The following is a 17,455-nucleotide window of genomic DNA, read 5'->3' as shown; positions in this document are numbered from 1 at the left end:
TGCCATTAATGCACATCTTGTGTCTGCATTATGTTAGGCAAAAGAAAATTGGATAAAGCCTTCCTTTATCAATACTACTGAAAATTTAATCAGGGTGTGTGTGTGTGTGTGTGTACGTGCACGCGCACACACATTTTTTAATGGCTTGCTATCAGTTGGAGAGAAAAGGGTAAATTATGCAGCCTTTAACTGCCATCGGCAATCAGTGTGGGAGAAATTCAGATTATAACTTTGGAAACAGATTCAGATCACTGGCCTTTCAAATTGTGGAAGGGAAAGGGGGGAAAGGATGCTTTGGGTTCAAAATGTTTCCGATTTCTGCAAAGCAAGTATTAAACTGGGAAATAAACACAAGACTGCACATGGATTAGAGGGAGATGTGTTGGTTATAATGACTTCCGCAAATGACAAACAATTTCCCCCAAATATATGTCTTTTCTGTAAGCATATCCCCACATCATTCTTTGGAAACAGCACAGGTCTCCACACAACCCTTCGCCCTTAGCAACTCACGTTGAAAGATCTCAGGTTTCAGGAAAAGGGGAAATGCTTGGTTCTGTTCTGTTTTCTCTCTCTTCGTGATATTTACCCTGAATGATAACAGTAATAAAAAAAAGAAGTGAAAGAATTCAACTCAAGTATGGCAGTGAACTGAACTGCCTGTTTTGACTCAACTAGAAGAGGCAGTAGCCCTGACCATATGTTATGAAAGCATATGGTATCTTTTACTCCTGTTGTAAAGGTAGCTGATGCTGATGAGATTGGAGGCCCAATTCTGTCAGCTGTTTTTAAAATAATCCTATGATGCCACTTTGATATGTATACAGGTTGTCATCGACATTCAAGCAGATGCTGTGAATAGGACTGTACCTTTGATGTTCAGGATAGCTTGTTTCCTTGCTTCTTCTCGCTGCTTCACTCACAATGAAATGGCAGCTTAGCTTTGCACTTTACTGTATGTGCAAATACTATTTATCCCCCCAAAGCATACTAGTCATTAGCATTTCATCCAGCAAAATCCTCTCTCTCTCTCTCTCTCTATATATATATGTGTGTGTGTGTGTGTGTGTGTGTGTGTGTGTGTGAGAAACAAAAATTAGCAGCCATGGAATATCATAAGGGGATGGGAAGCATAGTGCATTGCATATAATTCAGAGAAGAAGTGTTTTGTCAATAACATTTGTCTAGCTGTCTGTGAAAAGTCCTTTTCTCAATTTTACAGAATGGTTTCACACCTCTCCACATTGCCTGCAAAAAGAACAGAATTAAAGTGATGGAACTTTTGCTGAAACATGGAGCATCTATCCAAGCTGTCACTGAGGTAAGGTATCTTTGACTGCACATGCTGTTATGTTTTCCGTAAACAAGCAAGTCCATTGACTTAAGAGCTGAGAACAGGAGGAAGATTCGAAATCAAAGCAGGGACCCCTTTCCTACTGTTTCAGTTGAGGTTTCCATATGCTAATTGTTTCTAAACTTCTCTGCTGTAAGGGAATCCTTTCCACACTTCCTTATATGCTGAAAAACCCACATGGTGTGTCTCTGTGGAATCCCACAACATTGCAGAGGGATTCTGTGTTCTTAAGTGTATAACTAAGTTGAGATGTGGTGATCTTTGGCCTACTGAACTAATAAGTGTCCCTAGATTCAGGCCTAGATCAAGGGGTGTGAGGGGAGGGGCATATGTCTTGATCAGCAGATATTTTGGGGGTGGCAATAGCCTCCTGCAAGGGAGAGAGGTATGCTAGGACCACAACACATGCTCGGTGACTTCTTCCATTCTGGCCAGGTTCCACTTATTGGAAGACCCATCATCCCTGACCATTGGCTATGCAGATTGGAACTGGTGGAAGTATCCAACAACATTTGGAGGGCCACAGATTTCCAGCCCTGATTTACATTACAGGCTTTAGATAGCACAGTGTTCCTTCAATGCTTCAGTGATTGTCAAAAATGTCAATCTAAAACGTTGCTGTGAGAGCAAGTGTGGGGTAGCGATTAAAGCAGCCTTTCCCAACCTTGGGTTCTCAGATGTCATTGGACTACCACTCCCACCATCCCTTCTGGCTGTGGATGATGGGAATTGTAGTCCAAGAACACCTGGGAACCCAAGGTTGAGAATAGCAAGCTTTGTGCTGAATAGGCATCCTTTTATAGCTGCCATGTACAACTCACAATTCACCTTCACTGCCAAGGTCCAGGCAACTCTTTTTCATTTTAGCTCATTCTATGCCGCTAACCTCAAACCTCGGTCATTTTTTATTCTTCTTTCCATTTTCTAGTCGGGTCTGACTCCGATCCATGTTGCTGCCTTCATGGGACATGTAAATATTGTTTCACAGCTGATGCATCATGGAGCATCGCCCAACACAACCAATGTGGTGAGCACCAATGTTCATTTGTTTCACTATCAGCCAAGGAGAATATCTGACTTGTAGTGCATTCACACCTTCCTCATACCTTTTCCTAGACCTTTTCTAGTCTAGAGTTTGAGCCGCTGCTTCTGTTCCCCACAGCAGTGCTATTTTTCTAGAAAAAGAGGTGCCAGAACTCACCATGAACACCTCCCTTGTTCTCTTATAATGGCAATGGTGCCCACCTGAGAGGTCCCGGAACTGAGTTCTGTCGAGTTCTGGATGAAAAAAAATCCTGCCCCACAGTATTTGTTTATCCCTGTCAAGCCACATGGGCTGTTCACTACTTTTATTTCTGTACTGGACATATCAAAGAGTAAAGTGACCAAACTTTCATTGAGATTCTTGTTTTTTGGGATATGCCCTGCAAACTTGGCCCCATCACGTGGAGCCAAACTTCATATGTGCCTATCCCAAGGGCAATCTTTTATTGAATTATTGTATCTCTCATTTACTGCCAATGCTCTGATGAATGTGAACAACAACAACAGCAACAACAATAACAGCTTTGATTCCCTCTTCTCTGTGTTAGGAGGATAGCTTAAAGGCTTGTTGAAGAGTCGCCCCCCTCTCTGTTCTTACTGAAATTTGTTTTCATCTTTATCTCCTTCTTTGCACTGGAAAGAGCAGGAGTTCATTTATTATTGCTCAGTGTTTGATTTCTGAAAAGTGCACTTGACTCCTTGAATGCCATAACCCCAGAAGACCAGGGCCTTTTCCCAATTTGAGGCAGGCGCTGCTGAGGTTGCTAGCAGATTGCAGCAGATTGTCAGGACATATTGCCTGTTTTTGGCCACAGCCGCCCTGGAGTACCTCCGTGCACCCAGAGGCTTTGTGGAAGAGTGGGGTTTTTGTGTGTGTGTGTGTTTTATAAATGGAGCTGTTCTAGATGCATTTGTGCCAAAGTGACAGAAGCAGGCTTCAAAAAGCACACGCATACACAATAATACTTTTCTTCTTCTTCTTTTGCTACAGTTTGGCACTGTCTGTTCTTTGCAAAGTCTGATGTATGAGAGGCGAGGCTTTGCTGCAGTAGAGCATTGCCGTGGCAGTTTGCTCTATAAAACCATTTTAAATTATAGACGCCCATGTAGCACCATCTGTGCTATAAAAAATGCTTGCTTTTAAAAGAGTCAGTGGATTGCAAAAGGTTTAGAAAGGCGCTTCCTTCAAATCAAAGTTTTTGCTGTTCTTGTTGTTTCCCTGGCGACACCTCTTTCGGTGAAAGCTCGTGAAGCTCAGCAGCTCTTTATATTATTATTATTGATTTATTTTCAACTGCCCAGCAAAGTGATTCCCTGCTTACAGCAAAATCTAGGGCCACTGGAATATTACAGCAGAAAGTCACACAAAAGAATAAAAATGTTCATATCTTCTGCATACATTATCAAGCTTGGCATAATTGCGAAAGTTTCACCAACTGTGAATGGTCGTTTAACACAGTGTTGTGTTTACATTGCCGATGTAGCTTTGCATTTTTAAAAGGGCATTATTTCCTTTAACACAAAACAAAACACTCGTGTGCTTTAACAGCTGGAAAATCAATGGCTGGAATAAATTACTTTGGTGGGGCCAGAGCTGGAGGTCAAATATTGATTGGGTTTTGCATTCTGCTCCCAGTCAGCCCCTTGAAAGTATTCATGTGCTGATGGTTTATGAGTAGAATGTAAAGCTTTTTTTTTCATTTGTTGATTAAAATATTTCTGTTTGCTTTTTACCTTATGGGATGGGTTATTATTATTATTACTAGCCTTTGACTCTCTGGCATTAATTTTCCATTCATAGCGGGGAGAGACAGCACTCCATATGGCTGCCAGAGCTGGCCAGTCGGAAGTTGTTCGATATTTAGTCCAGAATGGAGCTCAGGTAGAAGCTAAAGCCAAGGTAAGTGGACTATTTCTCTACTTGATGTGCACTGCAAGAGTCATGTGCTTGATTCTCCAAAGCAAGGCATGGCGTCACCATTGAGCAGAAGGTCAGCTTCAGTAGAATTGGTACAATACATGTTTACCCTAATTTACAACAGTGAGGTCTTGGTGCAGGCTACATGGACCTGTTCTGGTTGGGGTGCCAGCCTGCAGAGCACTGGGCAAAGTCTGAAGAGGGCAAATCTGGAGCAGGAATGAGCCAGCAGCCAAGTTAACAGTAGGAGGTCAAAGTTGGACTCTGCAACAACTGGGAGAGCTCCCAGGGAAAGCAGATGTTGTTCTGACAACATCAGGAAGGTTGCCTCCAGGTTTGAGGGCCTCAGCAACATGCCCTCTGATAGGTCTCCTCCTCTCCTGGCCTCTTGAGCGAGATGAGCGCGCAACCCTAGAGTCGGTCACGACTGGCCCGTACAGGCGGGGGTACCTTTACCTTTTATGTATAGCCCATCTGTCTGCCAAAGGTGGTGCATGCTGTTCTCCCCTTCCCCCATTTCAACATCACAGCAACAGTGATTGACCTAAGTGAGATTCATGCCAAAGTGGGGATTTGAACCTTGGTCTCCCACATCCTAGTCCTAACACTCACACCACTACAGTGGCTCTCTAGCATGGTGATCACCTTGGAACCTCCATTTTCATTTCTCACAATGCCCTGGGGTGTCTCTCGAGGTTCCAGGGCAGGCATCATAACAGTGGTGGGTGGAACCTTCTGAGGTGCTGGAATCTTAGCAGTCTTCACATTCTGTTCCTCCTGGCTGGCCTTAGGATGGCCTGACTTGGGGAATGTAGCCGTCCTGGACAGCTCTGCTGACCTGCGTATCTATAGGCACCTTCTGCCTTAGAATTAGTGTCTCTAAATACTGGGTCATTTCCATGTGTTCAACTGCCTTGTGTGCCTCAAATGAGGCAGGAAGGTGGAGTGTTAATAATTTGTGTCTTAATATTGAAAGCATGCCTGCATACGTATATTTTGCAGGTTTCATGACACAGACTTTTCCAACCTTTGACAGTTCCAGTCCTAAATTCCATCGCCTATGGTCAGGGATGATGCACATTGTAGCCCAACAACCTCTAGAAGGCCACCAGTTGGGAAAGACTGGTTTAACATGTTCAAGAACTGTGTCGCGTTTGATATAATGCACATACCACATTCCGCATAGGGTCTCTACAGGATACAAGCTGACTGTACAGATACTGCCACTGGTCACTATGAAAGTCGTTTACTAGTAATACGTATGTGCAAGTGTTGAACTCCCTGTATGTGGCTCCTTTTTCCTTTGTCTTTAGGATGACCAAACACCGCTGCACATCTCTGCGCGACTGGGAAAAGCTGACATAGTGCAGCAGCTGTTACAGCAAGGAGCTTCTCCCAATGCTCCCACAACTTCAGGGTATACACCATTGCACCTTTCAGCACGGGAAGGACATGAAGATGTAGCATCAGTCCTTATGGATCACGGCGCATCCTTAAGCATAACTACCAAGGTAAGGGACCTTTACGTGTCACCATCTAATAAAATTGGCTATTGTCGAACGTTGTGGCCAGTGCCATCTTCTCTTCTGCCCTTGCATAGAACCACAGCCCTGCAAATGTATCTGGTATAGATCAGCCGAGTGTGCAAATGCCCTGTCTGGGAGGGGAAAGGCCCTGAGGTAAAAGGGAATTGCTGATGGAAATGCTTCTCTTACAGAAAGGATTTACTCCTCTACATGTGGCAGCCAAGTACGGCAAAATTGAAGTAGCCAACCTCTTGCTTCAGAAGAATGCATCTCCAGATGCTGCTGGAAAGGTGAGGCAGGCAAGAGTCACTCCCTGCTTCTGCAGAATATACCCAGTCCTGATCTTCCCATGGTTAGCCAATACTGACTATCAGTAGCAGGAACAGCAGCAGATATTTCTTGGATATTTGCAACTTTCCTATGCATCTCTGAGTTATTGTAGCATCAGTCTTGGATTCTCCCTGAGCTGGAGTGGTGGTTTCTGGATGGTTTCCCCTCCCCCCCAAAAAAAAATCTACCCAGGCCACCATAAAATATGGTGGCCTGGGTCCAGTTTCTACTAGGGGTTACATCAGTGGTTGTGCACAGAATGTTTAAAACATTTACATGGAATTAGAATTCTGCAACCCATTCGAGACAAGCTTTCATGGACTGCACAACTTCAGAATACATGCATTGGAGTGGGTTCAATTGTATGGCTGAACACTTTCCCAGCTTAAAAATACTTCCTACACAGAGAAAACCATCAGATCAAAGAGGAGGCCAAACTATAGAAGCATTCTCTTTGATGGGTTAGTCTTAAAGATTTCAGAGCATTCAAATTTACACACACACACACCCCAATCCCACTTCTGAAGTGATAAAGTCCATGAAGGGTTGTAACATATAATGGAATGGGTACTTTGATGCTGAAGAAGCATGGGAGTGTACTGTGAATATATATTTCTCATGCCTGGTATGTTTGGGAGGCCAGGAGTGCAGTGAAGAGGGAGAATACCCACCTACAAATCAAGTAGTTTGTGTCGTACTGTCTTCTTTGTTGTCATTTATCATTTCAAAACCTTAGTTTAGTTCCACAGTAGTCTCACCAAACCTAGATTAACCTAATTATCCAGATTTCTTTTTTTCTTTTTCTTTTTTAATGTATGGTGGTTTTCTAACAATGCCTGTTTGTTCTGCACGTATTTTTAGAGTGGTTTAACTCCACTGCATGTCGCGGCACATTACGATAATCAGAAAGTGGCACTACTTCTCTTGGACCAGGGAGCCTCACCTCACGCCTCTGCAAAGGTACCCATGCTTGCTCTGTGGGATGAAGGACCAGATAGTTAGCTTTTATGCAGCCATTCCACAGCATCCCTTCCACGTTCCTTCCTTTCGACAAATTGCCATGTACCTTACTAACTCTGATCAGGAACAGTCTACACAATTCCAGATGCAGAAGTTGTTAGAAAAATATTTAAATATTTGACAGTGGCATTAAGGACTTTGCTGAAAACATTCTCCTCCGTTGGTCACAGCCATAATGAGAAGATCATATGGGTGTTGCCTAAAATCCTCCATTAAGGAAAGGGAAGGATAGATATCCCCATTATGTATCTCCCTAACTTGGGTTTGAAACTTGTAATCTTCCATTCAGTTCAGACATCAGCTCAAAATACAGGGGATGGGAACCCTCCCATAAACTTCTAACCAATAATAATAATGTCACAAACACAAACTAAATTGAAATCCTCTTTTTTTCCACGGCAGCTGTACAAAATGAGACTGCCACATCCACATAATATGAAAGCTTTGTGAAATAACTGGGTTGTCTTTCACTAACTTTTACACGGTGTAGATCCAATGCAGTTAATCGACCTAGTTTAGTCAAGCTCATTAATTTCAATGGGTCTGTTCTGTGTAAAATATGGTGGCGTACAGCCCAACATGTCCTAGAGATTAGGCCTGATGAGCCTTTCTGAGAATGGCTTCGCACAAATATGGGTGCCATTGCTTGGTGTATCAGGTGTCCCAGGGAACATCTTTATATCTCCATTGTACCTCAGCAAAGAGACCTTCCTCTTCTCTGGTTAAAGCACAGATGAGGAATCTGTACCTTTCCAAGTGTTTCAACAGTTCTCATCCACCCCTACTATTGACCATGCTAGCCAGACTTGACAGGAGTTAGAGACCAACTTTGGAAGACTACAAGTTTCCCTTGTTGGGTTAAAGGGACATTAATATATTAACCTAACTGGGAATCCCAGAAGTCTAATGGTGATGGAGAGCAAGGGTACTTGAGGGAGTCTTAGCCCTGATCCTGAGCTGGAGATTATTTTAACTCACAAAGTCAGGGAAGTCCTACTTTATTGTAGACTCTGGTTCTCCCTGAATCATTCCTTCCTGCAAGGAGGAGAACATGAGGGAAGTATGAAAAGAATGTGACAATACCCAAGGCCCCAATTCCTGATCTTTTCTACTTCCTGCCACCCAGTTTCCTAGTTGAGGGCAAAATGTCACCTGAACGGGCTGCTTTTCTGCATATATTTTGTTTATCCTTAATCCTTTTGTCGGGAGAAAGGGAAGTTAAGCTGATGGAAAATGAGGTAAGATCCTTGCATGATTGTTGTCTTTTTCACCAGCATCTATGTGGCATCATAAATGTGTGTGGACTGCCTAGAAATTGAAAGCAAACAAACAATGCATACCATTTTAGAGCAAACCTGGCAAAATGCTGTTAAGGATTTCTGTGCATGGTATAGTTTGGGAGATCGGTACTTTTTAAAAAATCAGATCACATAAAGTGATAATTGGAGTCAGGAAATCGCCTACGTGACTGCCTCCCAGCATCTCTATTTTTCATATTTTTCTCATGCTCTCCAATGTGTGTTTACTTGGAAGTGTTTGACTGGGCTTACTCCCCCTAATGGGCACAGGATTGTAGTCTTAGTCTGATCACAACCCAAGAAAAGGCAACACCACTTTGATTAAAGATGTGCCGTATACTTTAGAAACCCCACTGAAATGTTTTGTTTGAGAATTCTCATGGCTCTCTAAGGCAGGTCAGACTGAAAAATGATCAGGTGGTAGCAAAAGGCTTTTCTGAAAGGTGATGGTTAAGCTTTGGAGAATCTGATGGGGAAGACTAGGGCTGCCTCCAACCTGGGGGTCCTTAGCATGGTGCCCTCGCATGTCCATACTAGGCACAAAATCAGGTAAGTGCTACAAAGAACAGGGAGCTGCAAGGGGGAGGAAGCTGGTGCTTTAATTCCCAGTGTAGTGTTGCTCAGTCTGGGGCACTGGGGAATTGTTAAGACGATGGCTCATTCAGCCACTCACTGCAGCAGCCTCACAGTCCCTGCAGCAAAGAGTGGGTGGTAACGGAGAAAAATTATGAAAATGGTCCTCTCACCCAAGTGCACTGAACTGGCTGGCTGGGCCCCTTGCAGAATTTTTTCCCCTTGTTGCTCAGCACCAAGAAGTCAACTGGGCAGCTGCAATGAAGGAGGGTGGGAGAGAACTTTCGCTTTAATCAGGGACAGGGGGGGGGGATTAAAAATAAAAATGACAGCTCGCTCCTTTGCCGCAGCTGCTCTTGGTGTTGGGTGGGAAGGGGCTATGCTGCTGCTTGTGTTTTTTAAAGGGGCACAACCAGTCCACTACACGAGCAATGGTGATGGGACTTGCTGGGGTCTCAGTCCCCTGGCGTTTGCCTGGAGATGCCGTGTGCTGACATCGGACCTAGGAAAGACAATTGTGATCAGTACTCAAGCAGTCTTGCAGGTTCATAGGCTCCAGAGCCATGATTTCTATACATGTGGAGCTAGCAAGCCAGCCTTAGAACCTGATAGTGCAGAAAGGCTGGATGGTGCTGTGGTTAGGAATGTTGAACTGGGGCCCATATCCAAATCCCCACCTAAGTATGAAGCTCATACAAGGCCATAGGGGTCTTTCTACACCAGGGATGGGAAACCTGTGTCCCTCTCCCCATGTGTCTTTAGATTTCTGACTGCCGTTAGCCAGTCTGGCCAATAACCAGGGATGATGAGAGTTGGGAGTCCAACATGGGTCAAAGGTTTCCCACTTTGTTCTACAGAGATGCATTCATTTACAATGCATGTGTTTAGGGGGTTTTGACCCTCCTGGACAAATGCCGGCAAGGCTGCTTTGTAAAGTGATGGGTTGCAGGGTAATGCAAAAATGAGTGATTAAGAATGCAGGGTAAAACAGTAATCAAACTGTACTCATTTGCCCATCAGATTTAAAAGGAAATAGGGTGGGTATATAAATTCTTCCATCTCTGGAACGGAGCTCTGCACTTTCCAAGATGTATTTTAAGACGACGGAAAATTGCATTAAAAAAACAAAACCCCTTTGGACTGCCTGCCAGTGGATGATTAAATGCATAGATGTCAGATCCTCTTGCATGAGCAGAGACGAAAGAGATCATGGAGGGAAATCATAGTATAAGCTGTGGGTCAGTTATTATTCATTGGAAAGGCAAGGCAAGTCAAATTCATGCAGAAAGCCCGAAGCATCAGCGGGGCCTCGTTGTATGGGAAATACGCCTTTGCCGTGCCTTAGGAAATAAATTGGGCTGGCTTCCAAATCTTTAGCATTGCGGTGCAATGATATGAAATAAGCACACTCTTTATATAGGGGACAGGATGCTGACCTAGTTTGATGCTGAAAGCCACTAAGCTGAGGAAGAAGAGAGTGCCTCCTTCCCTAGGAGCAGGAGCTGCCCTTGCACCCAGTGCCAGTGGCTCTCTGAAACCCAGAATGATAACATTACAGGCTTGAAAGAGAACCAGAAATTATAGATCGGGTCACTAGAGTCACTCGTCTCTTACCAAATGGATTAGCAGCTGCCACTTTGGCGTTTCAGTGCCTGCCAAGAGGCTTCCTGGAACAAGACATGTTTCGACACGTGAGCCATAGAAGTGAACCAAACCGAGCACCATCACTTTTGGGATTAATAATTGCCTCCCTGCTCCCCCACTGCCTGAGGCTGCATGTTGTGCGGTCAGATGAGAAATTACATGGGGATGGCAGATGACTTCCTATTAGACATTTAAGTCTGATAAGAAAATGTGCAATCGCTGTCATTGAAATAGACTCCCTCAACAGGGCTTTACGCTCTTTGTCACTCTCGCTGGTTTGCCTCTCTCTTTCTCCTCTTTAACCATTTCTTCTTGCTTGATCCATTAGAACAATATTGCCGAAATGCCATTCAGGCAGCCATCAAACTAATAGCCACATGAGTCGCATGCCAGTCTTTTCATCTACCCAAGAGCCGCAAAACACACACCAGTCTTATGCTTACTCCACATGCATTTGTTTACTTAGAAGGTGCTAGAAGATGCCATGTTGCTATGAAATGCCCATCAGCTTACCTTGGGTGCCTTTTCTTTCAAACTGTCCCTTATTACTCATACATATACCTTACTCTCTTGTTTTTTCCTCTTCTTACCTCAACAACCTGTTTCAGAAGCAAAACTTCAAACTAGAAATAGTTTCTGATATTGTTTTCCTGTTGATTAAATTAAGGTTTTCTTGTAGTGTGTTTGTGTACACTTGTGAATGTAGTCAAATAAGCTGCAGGGTAGAACTGCTTTAAACAATTTGAAAAACAAACAGAAAGTGAAGACTTCTGTGGACTTCTGGAAGGCCTGTACTATAGGCCATCCTCACAAATCATTCTTTCCCTTACAAGCAACTATAAGCTTGCCCTCAAGCTTGGACATGGGTTCACATCTATCCACTCTCTGATAGACTCCGGCCTTCGGGTACATAATCTAGACAGCATGAGACCCTAACTCTCCATCTCACTGCACCAGTTGAGCAGCATGAGGAAGTGGGGCTTTCCATTATGTTGCTGAGGTGGTCTTGTGGTAGCAGCCCCCCACTAACCTTCTCAAGGGCTGTTTCAGTCTCTCTTAATATTGCCAGTAGTCTGTGCCTTCTAGTCCACATCTTTGGGCCTCGTTGATCATACTAGGCCAACTCTTCTGCCTCCATGTAGTTGTGGGATCAGGTTCCTACCTTCAGATTTCATTTTGCAAGGGCAGCTTGGTAGGAAAGAGATAAGAACAAACCTCATGGTTATGTACCCTTGAGGATTCCTCATTACCTGAGCTGACTGGAATAATAAGAAAAACAGTAAATAGCTGCTTTATGGGATTCTGCAAGTGATATGTTACCATATCAATGAAATAAATATTATTTAATGTTTCATTTACATGAGAGGATTTTTTTTTTTGTAAAAAAAGAAAACCTTTTATCCTAGTCTCTGTGAGCATATTATGCAAGAAATCCTAAAGGTTGGTCATATGAAATAGAGGTGTTTTTTATATAAAAAATTCAAAATACAAGTAGTCATGAGACTTGAGGAAAAGTTAGTATTCCTGGTATTTTATGAATGAGCCGATGACTCAAATATTTTGGTTTTTTTGCACTGGCAGAATGGTTACACACCACTTCACATAGCTTCCAAGAAGAACCAGATGGATATAGCAACCACGTTATTGGAATATGGTGCCGATGCGAATGCTGTGACCAGGCAGGGCATTGCTCCTGTGCACCTTGCCTCCCAGGAGGGCCATGTGGACATGGTGTCGTTGCTTCTCACCAGAAATGCTAATGTGAATCTTAGCAACAAGGTATGTTTTCTTCTTTGTGTGCTCTAGTTTCCCAGCTTTGGGTCTCCAGCTCTTTTTGGACTTACGATTCCCATCAGCCCTTGCTAGCAGGACCAGTGGTCAGGGATGATGGGAATTGTAGTCTAAAAGCAGCTGGTTGGGGGAAACACTGCTGGGTGGGGGGAATGCAGGAGATGTTGCCAGATTCCCAAGTTCCCATTGGTCCCAGCCAGCATAGCCAATGGTCATTATGGGTGATGAGAGCTCCAATCCGGTAACATCTGAGGAGGACATGGACGACTTACAAATATGGAGTGTATGTGACAGGAAACCTCTATTAAATATGATTGTGTGGGGCAAATGGCAACTCACTACTCCTTAGGCAGCTCTATATACAACCTTTATAGGTGCCTCCTCTTCAAAGAAATCAGGAAGCAATACAGGAACCCTTGGCACAGAGCTTTCCCCTATTCTGCTATCACTACTGTGGATCAACTTGGTTTCTGATTGTGGTGCAAGTCCAGAAAATGAAGCCCAAAAGTGCAGTTGGCTTATTTCATTTGCACAAGAAGAGAATTATCTGCAAATTGTCCCCACTTTGTTCCCTTGCTTACTTACCTGTCCATGCAAGCACTGGCTTTGACTTCCTGGTGGCTTGTAAGCAGTATGTGCAAGTGCTGTCTCTGCTGCAGTGTGTTTTAAAGCATTCTGTTTGTGCACCTGCAGAACAGTGCTCAGTTCAACCACCCAGGCTGCACACTGAATAGAGAAATCATTTTGAAAATGCTTAGCCAGACCCTGAATGACTTTGAAAATCTATTTGTGTTTCTTCTCTCTGCACTTCTCCCAGTGGTGTTTTAAATACATGGTGTGAATCTAACCTCAATTTTCCTGTTGTCTATCCAGAAGACATTGTCTATTGGGCAGTATGCATTCTGACAACTTTTGAAGAGGGGAAACCCCTTTTGCTAGGGTTTGTGATTGGAGAGGGATGATGTTGTATGGTACCACCCAAAAAAGTATATTACTGTGTTTGGCACTGATACTATCTCAAGTATTTATTTATTGGCAATATTTATGTATTCATTTATACAGTACTTAATGCAAAAACAGACTTTTACAAACTTTGAACTATAACCACCCATAATTAAAATGTACAATAAAACAATCCAATTAAAACATTTTTTTAAAACCATCCATAATTCAATTATGCAATAAAATAGCACGGCATTTAAAACAGGAAGCTCAGGTTGAGTGATCAAAGGAATGCCTGTGTAAACAGGTACAACTTCAAAAGACAGCATAATGTATATTGCCCAGTCAACAATACCCACTGGATACTTAACAATAAAAGCTGAAAACCATAAAAAAAAATCTACAACAGCTCTGAAAATTTAACAGATCAAGGTCAATCACAGTACAAAACTGAATGAATAAAACAAGCAACAGCAAAACTTAAATTGGCACAGGAGAGCTAAAAACATTAGAGATCTTAAAATTATCTCAGAATGCCTGGGAAAGTGAAAATTTATTCACCTGGCACACCTTCCTGGCTACCGTTGGCTTTGGATGTTGCAAAGGAGCATGCGCAGGGTCCAGTGGGCGCAGGGACGCCCGGCAAGGTTCTTGTTTTTCATTTTATTTCCCACGGTTTTTGGCGCTCTGCAGAAATGCAGGAACCGTTAAAGGGCTGGGGCTCTTGCCAAGCGATCTAGGTGAGACAGGTACAGGAGCCATGAGAGAACAAAACGTTGGCAATGCAAGTAGACAGAAGGGAGTCAGCCCATATTCAACTTCTGCATATCCAGCTGGCCCTCCCTGCCTATCCCAACTTCCCCTGAACCTTCTACTGGGGTTTCTCCCTTTTTCCAACCACCTCCCACAAGTAACTGCCTCTTCCCCCTCAGCCACCCTGTCCATTTGTGACATCACAGGAAGTTTGTAGCCCACGGCAACTGCTTAGGGACGCATCTGCACAGCCTCCCATCCTGGTGCTGGAAAGGAGAATGTCATGAACGTTACTTAGATGTATTTAGAAATACCTTGATTCAGAAGTAGAAGATGGCTTGCTTAAACTCTGCTGTCCCCTTCATTGCTGCTTTCGAGGAAAGCCTCGTCAGCTTGTGACATCCATGAAAGGCAAACACAGATACGGTGAAGGGAATGGCCCTCATTCAAGAGTTATCATCCAGCCACCTCCACTGGCCAGCCTGCCAACCTCCGCTGACTTCCACCCATGATCCAGTGGTTCATTCGCCCAGAGCCTGGAGGGCAGCCTACACCGCTATCTGAACATGCAATTCCCAGGCATACCATGTCTGGTGGGTGACGTGTGTCCACACTCACCATTCATACTTACCCCAGCATCAACCCACAAATATCCACACAGCTTTTGTCAGTGGCCTTCTGAAGGTGAATTTCAACCAGCTTACGTGCACAAAATTCAGCCTCCTTCAACCCTGCGGCATCCCTGGCTTCCACATGCTAATCACAGCTTCTGCCAGGTCCATCGCCAGCTTCCAACAATGGATATCTGCCGCTTTCAAGCCACCATCCTCCTCAGCAGGTATATGTGCCTTCTTGTTGCTCCACAGCATCTCATTGATGGATGATGGCCTCCTTCCATTTGCTACTTCGCCTCCATGCGGAAGGAGACCACCAAGTACTGAATAACACAGCTGTTGTCCACCTTGTCCTCTTCAAGCTTTTGCCTTGGGCTTTCCCCTTGGTCTGCTTTTGTATGTCCACTGAGCTTCCATGTGCTTTTGTGACATCACAGGATGTCCACAGCCAATAACAGCAGCTGGAGAGGCATCATCATCATCACCTCCTCAGGCCTCACAATGGTGGGTGCAGCTCAGCAGCCATTTCCCCTTTGCTTGTTTGCTATGTACAGCTCACTCCTTATCTGTAATGGCACCAGAGAAAAGCATGCCATAAATCCACCTTCCCATTTTGATTCTCTGGTGCCCTATCTGCATAACCTAGCAATCCCAACATATAGATGTGCTTTTACTCTCGCAAGGTTGAATGTACTGCCCTCGGCTGTACCTGAGGGACGATTCCAACAGATTCCACATGAAAAACACTTATGTCCCTGTGGAGATGGCAGCACCGAATCGGTGGCGCATGCCCTTCTGGCTTGCACTCTTTATAAAGACTTGAGGAATGAGATTATCACCCCTCTTTTATTGCCCATTCTGGGTCGCCCAACCACTGCCACAGTGTCCTTTCTCTTGGCAGATCAAGATGAGCAGGTGACAGCAGAGGTTGCAGGGTTTTTAGCTGGGGCAATCAGAATAAGATCCACTATTTGACTGTGTTTTATATAATCTGTGTTTTATATAATCAACTTTTTATTTCTGTTCTGTGTATATTGCAGTCTTCTTTTGTTGCTATGGCCTATGGCTGACGCAAATAAAGTTTCATTTCATTCACCTGGCACCAAAAAGGCCATAGGTGTACTTCTTGGGGAGGAGGTATGAACAGGAACAGCGTCAGAGCCTGCTAGACCTGCACTGTCTTTCTTCACTGCCTATTCATGCAATGCTTCAGCCTTAATGTGCTCCCTGTTCCATTATTATTCCAACTTGGTAGCATTCTTGGTCTGATTCTTGGAGCGTTTCCACACAGAAGTTTGTCATGTGCTCATATATTGCTAACTACACATTGACGTTTTCCACTGCATCCATCCTCATACAAACACCTTTCCCATATTATTTTCCTATTTAATCTGGATTAATGGTTTCCATGAAAAATCCAGTGAGTTAAAAAAAAAAGTGTGCAGAAAAGGTAAATCCAAATTAAATTTGGGGGGAATTGTGCAATTTCAATGCCAACAGTGATATGTGGATACTGTGCAAAATGAGCAGCAGCAAGTTCACAATGAAACTGCCTTGTGGAGAGTGCCTGCTATTTGATAAAGCTACTGAGTATATTACGTTGCCATGAATATTCATCAAGTTTTGGTGGCCTATGTGTTTATTTCACATTTGCTGAAAAATTTGCCCTGACTTAATTAAAAGCAAACAGGAAAGGGTGGGTGTTGTGACACAACTTTTGAAGTATCAGGCTGTGTGCATGTATTATGTTTCTATAGATGTTTGTATGTGTTTGTGTTTGTGTAAAAAGCTTAGGTTGAGTACATTTCAAATCAACATGTCAAAACTCAGGGAAGGGAAGGCCTCGCTTTCGCCTGAACAAGATTGGGATGATTTAATTTCTAACCAGCTTGAATTGGCAGCAAGTCTAATTCAGAAAACCATGTTAAGGTGTGAGCTGCCTGGACCCTGTTCAGTTTAACAGGAGGGACTTGGGTCTATGAGAAAAGAGCTTTGCCAACAAATTTACTGCTTAAGTCCACATCTTAAATCATCTGTCACTTTCTGCTCTGTCATATACACTTTCAGCAAAGCTCAGCAAGTCCACAGTGGGGTAGCAGAGAGACACAAAGTAGCAGATCTTTAAAGTGACCAACACTGCTGAGTTGATGAGGGAATAAATCTAATCTTTGAACATTCAAAAAGCACTTTCCTATATGCTAGGTTGTGGCTAGCTACAAGACTCTGGACATGAATTGCAGTGCTCTTGACTGGCCTCCTACATAACAGGTTAAATGGTGAGAAGAAATAAACTCTGAGGTTTTTAATGATGAACTAGCAGTGTGTTGTAGTGCATTTATTCCAATGGTACGCAAAAATAACATTCCTTTTATGAAATAACGGTGACTGGTACACTGATGCGAGTCTGCTCATTTGTTACCGTAACCTGTAATGGGGCATGTTTAATACAGTGGAACCTCAGTTTTTGAATGTAATCCATTCCGGAAGACAGTTTGAGTTCTGAAATGTGCAAAAACCGAAAACTCAATACAATAGGGAAACTCAAAATGGAAGCCGCACAGCATGTTTGACGTCCGAAAAGTGTTTGAAAACCAAAGCAGGCAGTTCCGGGGTTTTGGCGTTCCAGTTCCGAAACATTTGTCAATGGA

The 17,455-nt window shown here is 43.6% G+C and overlaps 2 protein-coding genes across 43 annotated transcripts in view; one reads left to right on the top strand and one right to left on the bottom strand.

Moving 5' to 3' along the window:
• ANK3 (ankyrin 3) overlaps positions 1-17,455 on the top strand; it is a 380,323-nt gene that overhangs the window by 272,537 nt on the left and 90,331 nt on the right. For 30 of the 42 annotated variants that reach the window (XM_083740203.1, XM_083740249.1, XM_083740208.1 and 27 more), the window contains 7 exons: positions 1,223-1,321; positions 2,283-2,381; positions 4,200-4,298; positions 5,630-5,827; positions 6,034-6,132; positions 7,034-7,132; positions 12,289-12,486. In XM_083740203.1, the coding sequence (XP_083596329.1) occupies positions 1,223-1,321; positions 2,283-2,381; positions 4,200-4,298; positions 5,630-5,827; positions 6,034-6,132; positions 7,034-7,132; positions 12,289-12,486 (891 nt within the window). The remainder of the gene's footprint in view (positions 1-1,222; positions 1,322-2,282; positions 2,382-4,199; positions 4,299-5,629; positions 5,828-6,033; positions 6,133-7,033; positions 7,133-12,288; positions 12,487-17,455) is intronic. The other 12 variants (XM_083740229.1, XM_083740217.1, XM_083740211.1 and 9 more) reach the window with 1 other exon arrangement.
• The window catches only part of LOC310845383 (uncharacterized protein), a 124,555-nt gene continuing 107,660 nt past the window's right edge, over positions 561-17,455 (bottom strand). The window contains exon 3 of the transcript XR_014564653.1: positions 561-590. The gene's annotated coding sequence lies outside the window, so the exon portion shown is untranslated. The remainder of the gene's footprint in view (positions 591-17,455) is intronic.

This window comes from Podarcis gaigeae (genome assembly GCF_964106915.1).
Source record: "Podarcis gaigeae genome assembly, chromosome: 5".
Lineage (NCBI taxonomy): Eukaryota > Metazoa > Chordata > Lepidosauria > Squamata > Lacertidae > Podarcis > Podarcis gaigeae.
Note: the sequence above shows the minus strand (reverse complement) of the source record. Positions and strands in the feature narration are given on the sequence as shown.